Below are 12,859 nucleotides of genomic sequence, written 5' to 3'. Positions count from 1 at the left end.
GTTAAGACAGCAAGCAAAGGAGGAGAACACTGTGGGCACCATGTACTCTCCCAGATTGGGCCTTGACAGTATCACCCCATTTGTAGGTGCTGTGATGGCTGAGTCCCTATAAATACATGTGTAGGCAAACAGACACAAGGACTGCAGTTTTTAGACAGAAAAGTGCTTAATCTTGGATCCTGTTTCATCATTAACCTGGATTTCCAGGCTTAGATAAGATGCCTTCTTTCAGCTTGTCACGAACAAAACAGTGACATTCATGACATATATCCTACGACTACAAACAAATTGGTTGTCTTCACTGTTCCCTGTGGCAGCTGAGATCTCTTTATTTTATTTTGATAACTAGAGCTCTGCAGGTTTTGTTTGATCTTCCTTATACGTTAATAAATGCAGGAAGGAAGAAAGGCTATATGGACTTCTGGTACTCTTTTTAACCAGTCATTAATAGCATGGATGTAGTAAATAAAAATAGACGATATAAAAGCGAGACAATCCCTTTGTTACAAACACTAGTTCCAGTCATCACATCTAAAACCTGGTTATGTTCTGGAAAAACAGTCAGTGCCAGCTCACTGTTCCTCATGTCAATGACTGGAAATTCCAGACCGAGCTGGGTCTGCGCTGAACTTAAAAGATGTCTGCTTTTTAAACCCGTGGACAACTGCACACTCAATCTAGCATTTAAAAATTCAGGCAGGCTCCTGCCAGAAACAAGCAAAGAGATTGTGCTGTGAATGCAGTTTGTGTGTCCGGAGCTGCAGTGGCTCTGGATGCCCCCTCCCTAAGGGCTAAGGCACAGATGGGGCCGTGACCAAGGAAGCCGGAGCTGCATGCCTTCTGGACTAAGGGAAAGCTGCATGCGAATCATAATTTTGAGGTGTGAACCCATACTTATTTTAACACACTGAGAATTGCTGATGCAAAGCTTTGGAGGTGCACAGGCTGGACTCCAGAAATAGCTATCGCTCCCATCGGCTGCTTTCAGCTGGCTCTCCAGCTTTTCAAAAGATAATTTGACCTGGAATTTGCTCCTTACAAGACTCGAGGAAGGACCTGTTTCATTGAACTACAAACCTATACCTACGTGGATGCAGGCACGTGTGGAAACCTTTAAGAAAAATACACGAAAAAAACTTCTTTTTAGCAACCAGTGTTTCAGGTCATTTTCATCAGGGCACGAGACTCAGGAGTGACTGAGTGATTAGACCCTCTGAGAGATGGGAGTTGAGGGATTGCACTGTGGTAGGAAAGTCCTCCCAAGAGAAGCACTGCATTTTTGTCATGTTGGACGTAGACAGGCAAACAACATGGGCTTGTACAAAAAAAACACAGGAAGTTCCCTGGTAAGCGGAGGCTATGCCAGGATGCACAGTGAACACAGTTCAGAAAGGATGCATCCAGCATCTCTGCACGTGACTAAACCCTTTCACCACTCCAGACATGCCCAGTCAGTGCTGACAATCCCTGACACAATCAGGATGGGATCATCAAGGATGTTTTGTCTCATGCTGTTTCCGAAAGCCATTTTTCAGTCTCAGAGGGGCCTGAACTGGACATCTCCCATCCAGCTCAGAACTTCCCCAGCTACTGGAAGTGTTAAAGAGATTCCAGGTTTCTAGTTCTATCAGCCCTACCTCTCTATGCATGAGATGTTATAGGGAAAGAACATCCCTATCAGAGCTTCTTGTATAGCAGCTGCTGCTTTTGAAAACCTTTGGCTCCAACTGCATTGCTTTACACTCTTCCCTGAGAAACTGCAATAGCACTTTTATATGAAAACACTGTTATGCTGCTCTCTCTCAGCAGAATTCCTGTGGAATGAGATAATACATCCAGAAGGATACTGGAAGAATTCAGTGGTGTTTCATGTTATTATAGTGAATATTAAAGAGATTCAATCATGCTTTACCTCTTATTGCAAAGCGTTGCAAAAATTTCTGCGATATATATTTCATGCAGAAACTGCAGGGCCGTAGAAAAAAAGCTACCCCTGGCTTACTGAAATCTATTAGCTACGATTGCACCTCTGGGTCTCATACCACCTATATTTAATACTCTCCTTTGGTTCAAGAAGCAGCTATTATCACTCTCTTCTTAAGTCAAAGCTTAAAGGTGAACTGAAAAGCTTTTAGAATAAATCAGTAAAGCTAGTCTCAAACCTCAGATTGTTAAGGGCAAGATTTGGATACCACGGCTTATATTGAAAAGTACCTTTCTCTTCATTTTCTAGATGTTCTAGCTATGTTGCTGGATATATTCTCTTATTTCAAGGGAATTCCTTAGTGACAGAGCAACATATAAGGATTTGAGTTTAAATTCTTATCATGGCTTCTTTACTGGAGGAAAAAAAAAAAGATCTATTCATCTTCAGTACATGCGTCTGAGCCCAGTTTTAGTGGAATTCAAGATGCTGCTATCTCAGAAGGTTTCTCTCTTTCAAAATGTGGAGAGAAGAGAGAAAACCTTCCCCCTTAAGTACTTTTTCATTTGGAAACAACAACCCACAGATCTCCTCCTTGCACACTTCCCTGCCGACACGCCACATTCAGCCAAAAAAGACAGGCCAAAACCTGAGAGCAGCACTGACAGCAAAGGAAAATACTGTCTTTGCGAGGCTTGAACCAGAGCCAGGCCAAGTCAACCCAGAAGCTTCCCGTTGACTTATCTGAGCTCTGGATAAGATTGCTTGATGGAGCTTTAATGCAAACTGTCCTGGGACATCATTTCCCTTTCAGCTCATGAGAGACAAGGTGTTACTAAAAATAAGTAAATAAACAAAGTCACTTATTCAAGGCAATGTGTGATACTGTGTGATTTTTAGTCCTCTAGTTCCCAGTGCCTTGCTACAGCCTAGAAGATGGCATTTTACTCCCCAGCTCATCCCTTTGAGACTGGGGGACCACGCAGGGAAGGTACTGCCTGTGCCCTGCTGCGGGAGGCATGAAGTGTGACCCTAAAAAAAGCAAATTTCAGCCCTAAAACATGAAGAAACCATGTGTGTGAGATGGACCCACACAACGATGTGTCATTGATATTGATGAGCTGAAATACAGGAGCTTTAAAATAGGAGCCATCTCTTTAAAAGGGGAAAAAATTCCACCTAGATATAAGAAGCAGATAAACAAAAGCCCAGTGTGTTCCTTTTAATTCACACATGAGAAACACATACTGGTCCAGAGGAATAGCTGCATGCATTTTAATGGGATATTAACCCACAGGAGAGTACAAGGACTCAGCCTGTCTCATTTCACTGTTTTCTTTTCTGAGAGACCAGAAGGAAGGGACAAACACAGCATGTAACATAGGTCCTGCCCCTCAAATGAGGATCAAAATATACATTCCTCTACTTCAGCAATATGCAATACAGCAGTAATTTTGCAAGCTGCTGACATGTTAATAACAACTATAGAGGAGAACTGTCTGCATGGGAGCGTGGCAGAAATGGTCATTTCTCATGCAACACCCCATTTTCTTCCATTAGCGCAATCCAAATGGCAGGAAAAGCGCCTTTAGGAGCCTTGATGCAACATCCTTCACAGGGAGGTCCTAGACCTCATTGCTTCAGACCCCACTCGTGACAACCAGTGTCTGATGTGCAAGTTTGCACGAAGAAGAAATCAACTCTTGCATATTAAAAACAGCGTTTTCTTTGAGAGAGGAAAGGGTTGGGGAGGAAGACAAGAATTTTTTGTACCTACCTAGCAAACGGAGAAGCAGGAAAAGCACCCCCAAAGCATAAGACTTGAGTTCAGGGCTCACGGTTCTGTAGGGAGGAGAGAGGGAGAGAGTGAAATCGATTCTTATTGTTCTGCTTTGATTAACACACCCCACGGCGATTCTGTGCTGTCAGCCAGGATGCCACCACCACCTCTTCAAAAAGTCATTAATGGGGTTTTCTTCTCCCTTTGCCTACAGCCTCGAAAGTAATTGCGATGGTGGCCATGTGATGGGTTCAGGAATTTAGTGAAGTCATTAATAACAGCAGCTGATCCTGTTGTCGGATAGGGAAAAATGAAATGCCCATCCCAGTAAATCATCGTTTACAAACTCCACATCATGCTTTTAAGGCTCCATATGCTGAGAATTGGTGGGAGAGAAAACTTTCTGACGCTTCCCAGACTATTGGGAATAAGAGGGGAAGGGCGGACGATGGACCAAAACGTTCGGCCAACCTGTTAAAACAAGCCTCCCAGTGATGACGTGCTCGAGAAGACTTTTCATGGAATTTGCTTTATACCGGGAAGACAACCATTGCCCAACCTTTTGCTATGAACAGAACCCGGTTTATCGCATTAGTATCAGCCTCCAAAGTGCTTTAAAAAATAATTCATGGTTTTCCGATTGGCTTAGCTCAAGGACCCTATTGGCTAAAGTCATCCTCTCGAGGCAGGCTCAGCAAAGCCTCTGGCATTTCAGAAATCATTAACTTGGTCTCAAATCTTATAATAGCATTTTGTGTCCCACGGTGTACAAAGGCTTGGAGAGCAGACGGTGATCCCCACGTGACTGGGTTCATCACACGGGAAAACGTTAAAGGCCTCAGTGGTCTATTCCCCTGGCTTCTCACAGAGGCCTGCACTCAGCACTGCCAGTGACACCCATGGGGGCACAGGCACTCCTCTGTATAAATATATTGGAGGGGAATCAGACAATACCAATAAAAAAGCCAGAAAAGCAATAGGTTTCAAACTAAGGGAAGACCATTCTGATCACTGCCCTTATCTCAGACGCTACACAGGCCATGTAACGTGGTATCAGGATTCCTGCCTGAAGCCTATAACCTCTGGCTGAGGTTCAGCGGTTTTCAGGCAAACACCCAGGCTTGATATAAAGACCCGAAGGTGTTAAGTATCTACCCTTGGAAAAACATTTGAGTGGTTAATGGCTTGGCTCAAAGAAGGTCTATGGTAGCATGGGAAATGAAGGAAACAGAAACAGTATCAAAGTTTATTTTATGGAAAAAACAGATTATCATTTGAAAAATTCACAGTGGGTTTTTAATCAATATTGGTGTCTGTCTGTCCACCTTTTTGTATTTAAGTCAAGGTCAATCCCCATACCTTAGTGTGAAGTACAATTTGTCAGCTCAAAACATCTCCTTTTCTTGACTACAACAGTGAACTAATGACTTTCCTAGACAAGATATCTAATTTGTGGACCCTGAAGGGAGGGCAAACAAATTTCATACCAAGTGCTGAAATTCTTCAGAATATGGACTTGCCCTGATTTCTACCCACGTGGTACCCACTTCCCTTTGGATGCTGGGTGAGCAATACCAGAAGGCCTTGAGGGGCAGAAGGCAAACCTCTTTTTATTTTTACTCCCACTGCAACCCCCCAGCCAGTCCCTACACCTCCCAGTGACTCAATTCTGGAGCCTCCGCTCCAAGGCAATCAGTTACAGCTGATCAAAGTGTTTTCTGGCTAAAACTTCAGTTCCTGCCCTGTGGCCATCTCAGGCACATGCCCGGGCGCACAAAAGCTACCAGTCCCAGTGCAACTCTTGCTTGTCTGGTGAGGGGAGTTCGTTTTTAAATTAAACACGGGAAGCGAATGATGCTGTTGTCACTGCCAGAGACACCAGGGACACATGCCAACACTTCCTTTTAGCAATGCCTTATCCAAGATGGCATTTGCGAGAGAACATGTGGTGGGATATGGTGAACAGCTCTTTCCCATGCATTTTAGCAGCTAAAACACTAAAACTCTGAAGGGAGTGCAGCTACTAATTTGGAAGGGTGAATTGTTTATTTATCTGAGCTGAGCGCTACGTATTTTTAATGCTCCCTTCCCTTTTTCTTGTATTCCTCTTCCTGGCTGGTGACTGGCTTGTCTCATTTGAAGTCGACACAAAGACAACTTCATTCAGGATCCTACAGGTGATGGCAGCTCCCTCGAACAAAGAACCCTTCAAACTTCAAATTACTTTTGCCACAATATTTATCATGAGAAATTTGATTTCCCTTTAGCTACTGTAGATGCAAAGAGAGAAAAGAACTAGTAGATGGAATATCTCATTTTGTATCCTGCAGGGAGACATGCCCTCACAGAGCTCTTCTGTCCAAGATCCACTCAAGAGTGTGCCTCTAATACGGACCTTATTGATTGGGTTTTATTGGAATTTTCCAGGCTGCAGAATGGATCTGCTATTTATGCCTCTGGTTATTATTCTCACTAAGTGACAGCCTCTGGATAAACGTGGGCTTAGATATATACTTGTATCATAGGGTGAAGTGTTCCGTGTGTCTGGAAATAACACAGGGTCAGTTATCTGACTAAGCTACTTCAACTATTCACATTGGCTCAGCCCCGAGATGTCCTTCATACTTTAAAGTTCCTTCTGGTTTTGGACTTGGTCCAGGGTGAGAGAAGTCAAACTCTAGCCAAGTGGGTACTGACCAATGCTCACCTTTGCCACAGTCTTGTATTTTTCCATCATTTCTAAGATCTCCAGGCCATCTCTAACGGTATCTCAGCCATTACATGCTAAGACCACGGGGCTGCAGTTCTGCCACTTTGCTGCTGCAACTGTAATGTCCCTCCTGACTGGACTGGAAGCTGTACTTCTGCATGTCCTTTCCTGTGCTAACCCCAGCCTTGGCAAAACCGAGTTTGCTGCCTCTTTTTGCAGCATCCTGGCAGCGACCTTCTTGGTTTGCAAGCCCAGCTCCTCCTCACTCCCTTTTTACCAACACTGTACACGAGTGATTCCTTTATCCCCATCAGCCATGGCATGGATGAACCAGGAGCTGTGAGTAGTACCCCATGAGCCCCCGGCCCCATTCCCACCCCGAGAGCAGCCCCCCAGTGACTGCAGCCCCCAGGCAGCCCCCCAATTCCTCCTGGCGTTGGCCTTACCTGATGAGTATGATCACTGAGGGCGTCTGCGCCATGGCCCCGATCATGCTGCAAACGCACATCACGCAGAGGAATGTCAAGAAGGCCTCTTCGCAGCCGGGACTGGGGCATTTTCCGGGAACAACGGTGGCATTTTCGGCAGGGACCGAGCTGAGGCACGAACAGCCGCTGAGGTTCTGTGGAGGAGCACAGGGGTTCAGGGAAAGCAAGAGCTGTGGTCCCCAGCACCTGCCCTCTGCGATAAGGGCTGCCAACAGCCACTCGGAAGGCTCTCATGGTCAATTAAGTCACTCCTAAGTGCTTATCTGAGGGGGGCTTGGAAAGGATTCCCAAGCTTGTCAGCTCTGATGCATGTGACCAGCAAGGAAACGTCCCTCGGCTTGTTTCTTTTCTCCTGCTCCTTTCAAGTCTCTCCCATAAATGTCACGGCGATGAAATTATTGCCAAGTTATGCCCCTTCGGAGGAGAATAAAGAAACGATCTGTGTCCCTCAGACACAAAAGATCCCCAAATTATGGTTCTAATTACTTCCTTCTTTACCTTTGTGTTCGTGGCTCTCGCAGTTAAATCGAAGTACGTTAAAACCAGGTAAATCCGCAGCCCTGTTCCCAGCTGTGGGACCGGTGCCTGATTCTAGCACCCTGGGTATTGGGAGGAAGACACCCATGGCAGGTGCTGCGGACCACCAAGAGCTGACTGTTGTGGTGTGGTAGCACAGACACTGCTGGACTCGAGTGCACTGCAGGGCTAATCAACGACATGTGGTTCAGAGGAATTTGTGTCGAGCTAAAAGCTGAAGTCAGGCAAGATAAACTATCAATATGTGATCAGAAGAAGAGTGAAACGACTGCATTTCTCTTTGATGTCTCCAGCAAGTGCAGGATGTGAAAAGAAGCTTTGTTTGCCAGTCACAGATTTAGGTTTTTTTTCTTATTTTCTAGCTTGCCCTCCTGAATTTGTGAGTGGGGGATGTCAATGCAATTAAGGCGCACAATACTACCAAGAAATCCCTTAATGAATACAGAATGAAACGATCATAAATGATTCATGTCTTGTCTTCGTTGGGTTGCTGGGTTTGCAGGTCACATGTTTGTAAGAGGAGTAATGCCATAAGTAACACATACTGAAAAACAGCTTCGTCTCCTCCCCTTCCCTCTACCACATTCAAGCAGAAATTCCTTTGCTTTTCTACTGGGGTCCCCTTAGGACTGTACAAAAGCACACTTTCTGGTTCACTGCCTCTAAAGTTAAGGATCCGTGGGGACGCTACTCTAGCCTTTCTGACACCAATCTCTTTCTTCTTGCACAGGAGTCAAATGATTTTCTTCCACATAAGTGCACAGAGGGCAAGAGAGACCGCAGTGCAGAACTCCAGGATCACGGCAGTGGACACACAGGTGCCTTTCTGGCTGGCAAGCAATCATTAACATAACAAATTCCTGTGCTGTGAGTGAGAAGCTGCCACCTGAAGGTTTTGAGATGGTGACAATTAGCACAACTGCAGTGGTGTTTGCACAGCGATAACAGTGCAGTAATTCGTAACTCCTGGCTCTTATTGCCGTACGTTGTTGGTATCCAACCAGCCAGGACACAGCCCTGCAGATTAAACCACATCTAAATACATACCTGTACTGAAAAATCCTGGGATAAAATTTCCATTGTGGTAACCGTGCAAACCTGGGTGCTTATTTCTGCTTATTTCTAATGGGCTCTCATCAAAGAAGAGAAAGTGTCTGTTCCTGACAATGGTGGGGCAGATTCTCCTCCCATTGGTGTGGGTTTATACCTGGTACAACAAACCATGCAGCAGGTCCCTACCTTCGGACCCTGAAACTTTGCCCCTCAATCCGCTTTTCCAACCACCTTGCACCGAGGTGCTATCCCAAAGCAATGCAGGTATTTTGTTCCAGCTACATCCGCTCGCTTAGTGCTGTGCCTCAGCCTTACTTGGGAGATCTTTGATCTTTTATTACTGACATGCGATACAACTCACAGACATCAAACCCAGGAAACATCAAAGATGGACTTTTACCTTTGCCCTGTGGCAAGGCAACTTTTTGCTACCCATGCCAAACCGCTACAGATTCCCTTGTCTGCAACCCCACCACCATTCAACCACACATTTATCTTCCACCGCATAGCAGCTTGCACACCCACATTTTTTGTGCATGTGTGAAGCTGCACACACTCAGACTTTGCACCTTCAAGAGCATCCCAAGTTTGGGGTAATTATCTACACAAATTACCCATGATTTTAATTATCTATCTGTTTTAAACCTTGGCTCTGACAGGAGAGGGACAAGCTGGTCCTTCACTGCAAAGCCCTGAGATGCCAGCAATGTAATGCCAGGCTGGAATTCACGCACCTCCTGCCAAAAGAGAGATTAAGAAAAGCAACGGCACAAAACAAACAAGATGTATGGTCAAAGGCTTTGCATGCATGGGTCACTTGTGGGAATGGCTCAAAAGAAGTTTTCCTGTGGGTGCCAGAGCTCTGCCTATCAGCCCCGATACTCCTAAAGCTTTTTGGAAAGGTGCACCCCTGCAACCAGCTCAATAAGAGAGCACAAATGAAAAAAAAAAGCACTGAGCTACACACTGCTTTTAGAAATTGTTCACAGAGGGAAAATGTAGAGAGGCAGTCAGAAACATCCAATGCAGTAAAGTTAAATAAAGCATTCAGAGAATTTTATGTCCCAGTAAAAAGCAACCCTTGGCTCATCACGAGCATATAACACTCACAAGAACCTCTAGACAGGTCATTACCTGGATTATGGGTTTAAAACCTGGTTTGGAAATTTGGCTTTGCCTCAGGGCCATGACATGGCCAAACTGGTCCATAATTCTTGATAATGCCCTTTCCAGAGGATGCTATTGCTTCACTAATTTGTATTCAAAATGTTACTGCAAGAAACCGCACAACCCAAAGCATCAAAAAGAACCCCAAGATGACGATGAAAAGAAAGAATGAGTGAGTAAGAGAGAGGGGAAGGGAGAGAGAGGTTCTTGCTCAGGGTTTGCTCTCATGGAGCGCGAGGTCAGGCAGCTGCTCGCTGAATGGACGGAGCTGAATTTTCATTCCTGCGCTCCTTCCAGAGGAGCCCGAGCTTTGCCCTGAGTCGCACAGCGAGGCGGTTGCTCCTGCACTCCAGACATGAACACTGGTTGTACTCTTGCTAAGGGCTCGGTGAACTGGTGAGACACCGCTCTGCGTGCTCTGTACAAGCTGGCTTCTTGTCAAAACGCTCACGTTGCTGCCCGAAGTGCTGGCTTGTCTCTTGTCGGGAGCTTGAGGGCAGGAGGTAACATCTTTGCGTGTACCACGGCCCAGGCCACACGCTCGTGGAGGCCCTTCTGGGGTTGCTGAGAACACCTCGAATCTGTGGCACTTTCCTTTTTTTCAAAGGGCCGCCTGCATCTTTGAGGCTGGAGTGGGAATTCGGGAGAGAAGAGGTTTCAGCAAGATGAGCTGGCTCCCGGGTCATCTGTACCACGAGTCTGCGCTTGTTAGCAGCGAGCTTGTGCCTCCGCTGCCTGGTGCTCGCAGGCCGTTTGTCTCTTCAGGGAGGGAAGGCAGGTTTGATGTCTCCTCAAAAAGGAAGGATGAAACCACAGAGGGATAACTGCACGTGGTGAGCACTGATGTCCCTGCAGCTGCAAACGGTCACCACGACTGGGCTCACCTCCCTCAGGCTACACACAACACGGCAGTGGTCACTGTGCCTGGCACAGCCCCAGCCAGGGAGCAGAGGCAGCAGAAACCCTGCTAATTCCCCCCCGCGGGAGCGACAGGCGTTCATTTGCAGTGTAACCCAGCAGGCATTAGCATTTCAGCAGCAAAAAAGCGGAAAAGCAGACTTTTAAGAATTCCTCATCTTTACACAGAGATGGCTTGGTCTTTAAGAGTTTTCTAAAGGAATAAACTCTTAGAAATGGAGAACTGAAAAATGCAGGATGTCTTTAGATGGAGGCTCTGTTCTCTTGACAAGTGTTCTTGCCATTGCCTCAGAGAAAAGGAGTGAAAGAGAGAAGCAAGAGGAGTAGAAAGAAATCTTAAACAAGGATGAATAAAATCAGGATTTGGTCATATGTGTCTAGGAACCAGACTTGGGAAAAATGCAAGAGGAAAAGTAGAAAGGACTGGGCAGGGTGAACATTGCCAGGTGGAGAGCCAGGGAGATGGGGAGCAGCAGGAGGAAAGAGAAGCTTTCCCCACAGTTTGGGCCAGCAAGCTCTCGCAGATTGGAATTCTGTCAATGCACAAACACGCAGATTTCCTCTTGTGTTCCTCTGCTTCAGTGCTGAGAAGAAAGACTGGAAGAGGGGGATGACAAGGAGGAGAACGAAGGAAAAACCCATCCTGCTTTGCGAGTGCCCCGACACACCGCTGCCAGAGCCAGTGGGCATTTAAGCAACAGAGTGAGAAACATCAATGGCTCAGGACCAGAGACTTGGGGGTTTAACCACTGCTGACTGTAAACGAGTGACTCTACCAGAGATGCACTACCATCCTTCACTTGCTCTCACAGGGTCATTCCTACAGGTGAGAGATACCAAGGAAAGGCTGCTTACCGTGCTGCTGCAGCCAGCAAAGCAGGCAGATAAGTAGGTGACCCCATCTGCACCACAGACTGGAGTGAAGGAATCAGTTTGGCATTCACAGTTGTTATTGCAAGGGGAATATGGGTCCAGAGATGAGGTTGGAGTTGAGCTGTAAGAGAAGCAGAAATAGAAATTAACAGGTAGTATAATGATATCAGCAAGCTTTTCCAATCAGTGCCGCACAAAGATGGCTTTGAAGGCGGGGTCAGTTAAGGCAAACAAATTACAAAAAGCAGTGGGCAGGCTATCTGGGTCCCAGCTTGAGCAAACTGAGGCTACAGTGTCTCCCAAGGACAGAAATGCCTTGGCCACCATCCCTCTGCAGCAGGAAATCTAATGCAAAACTTGGGATGCCTTGGCTTCTCAATGAGCAGCCCCAAGGAGATCCAAAGATATGCCTGGAGAGGTTGCTCTGTGTTTTTCTGGAGCATTGAACAGCCGAGAGCCTGAAGTTTTCATCTTCATAAAAGTCACTACTGCATACTGAGGAGCACCAGAAAAGAAAACAGGGAATAACTCTCCAAGTCTTGTGAATGCTACAGTGAACTGGGTACCTCATTACTCCCATCAAAATGGGTTTGGAGCCATTCATGCTCTCTCCACCATATCCCAATTTCCATGTGTCTAAAACCTGGTTCTACAAATTCCCCTCAGGCGCTCCAATAAACATACAAAGCGGCGTTATGTCCCTCACTGCCAGGAGAAACCAGATGGTGTGGTGGACCGAATGCTATGTAGGTGGCTATGGGTTCAGAATTGGGTCTGGCACCTTTGATTCAGTTTGGCCGATTTTAGTAAAGCTCATTTGTCAGCTGCAGGCACTCAGCTCTCACAGAGATATGTGGTATGAAGAGCCCCCAGAGTGAGAGCATTATTCGACACGGCCCTCTTTAAACTGCTTGCTATATGGTTGCCCGTGGGCCAGCACCGCCTGAAGGCTGCTCATTGAGGACAATAATGTGGCACTTATGTTGGCAAGGCTGAGAGAGATGTGCCCTTTGTTGGCTGGATGGAGGGTAGACCCTGAAACTCTCTGGGGACTTACTTGTTTCCATAGGGAACAGTAACCCCTGCCACAGGTCCTGTGTCGCATCCCAGGAACAGGAAAGACACGTAGCAAGCTGTGGACACCAGGTTCACCAACATGGCCATCCTGATGGCTCCCAGAGCAGAGAGGCTGAGCTTCTTCACCAAGAGGCCACCCAGGAATATGCCAAGACATGCACATGGGATTGCTGTCATCCCTGCAAGAGAAAAAAAAAAACAGTTAGCAGCAAGTGCAGGTAAGGGTCAGTGAACCACACTGTTACAGGCTTGTATTTCTCCACAGACAGATCTGTGTGTTATCACTGGGAAACCTTCTAATGGTCAACTACTGGAGCTGATATTTATTCACT

General features: G+C 46.3%; 1 protein-coding gene across 2 annotated transcripts in view; it reads right to left on the bottom strand.

Annotated features, from left to right (window-relative positions):
* Nucleotides 1–12,859, bottom strand: part of SLCO3A1 (solute carrier organic anion transporter family member 3A1) — a 157,116-nt gene that overhangs the window by 21,703 nt on the left and 122,554 nt on the right. For both annotated transcript variants that reach the window (XM_080551801.1, XM_080551800.1), the window contains exons 6-9: nucleotides 12,508–12,706; nucleotides 11,433–11,571; nucleotides 6,861–7,036; nucleotides 3,702–3,766 (exon numbers count right to left, since the gene is read on the bottom strand). In XM_080551801.1, the coding sequence (XP_080407927.1) occupies nucleotides 3,702–3,766; nucleotides 6,861–7,036; nucleotides 11,433–11,571; nucleotides 12,508–12,706 (579 nt within the window). The remainder of the gene's footprint in view (nucleotides 1–3,701; nucleotides 3,767–6,860; nucleotides 7,037–11,432; nucleotides 11,572–12,507; nucleotides 12,707–12,859) is intronic.

This window comes from Anser brachyrhynchus, assembly GCF_964034855.1.
Source record: "Anser brachyrhynchus genome assembly, chromosome: 11".
Taxonomy (NCBI): Eukaryota; Metazoa; Chordata; class Aves; order Anseriformes; family Anatidae; genus Anser; species Anser brachyrhynchus.
The sequence above is the reverse complement of the archived record's forward strand: the minus strand, read 5'-3'. Positions and strand labels throughout refer to the sequence as shown.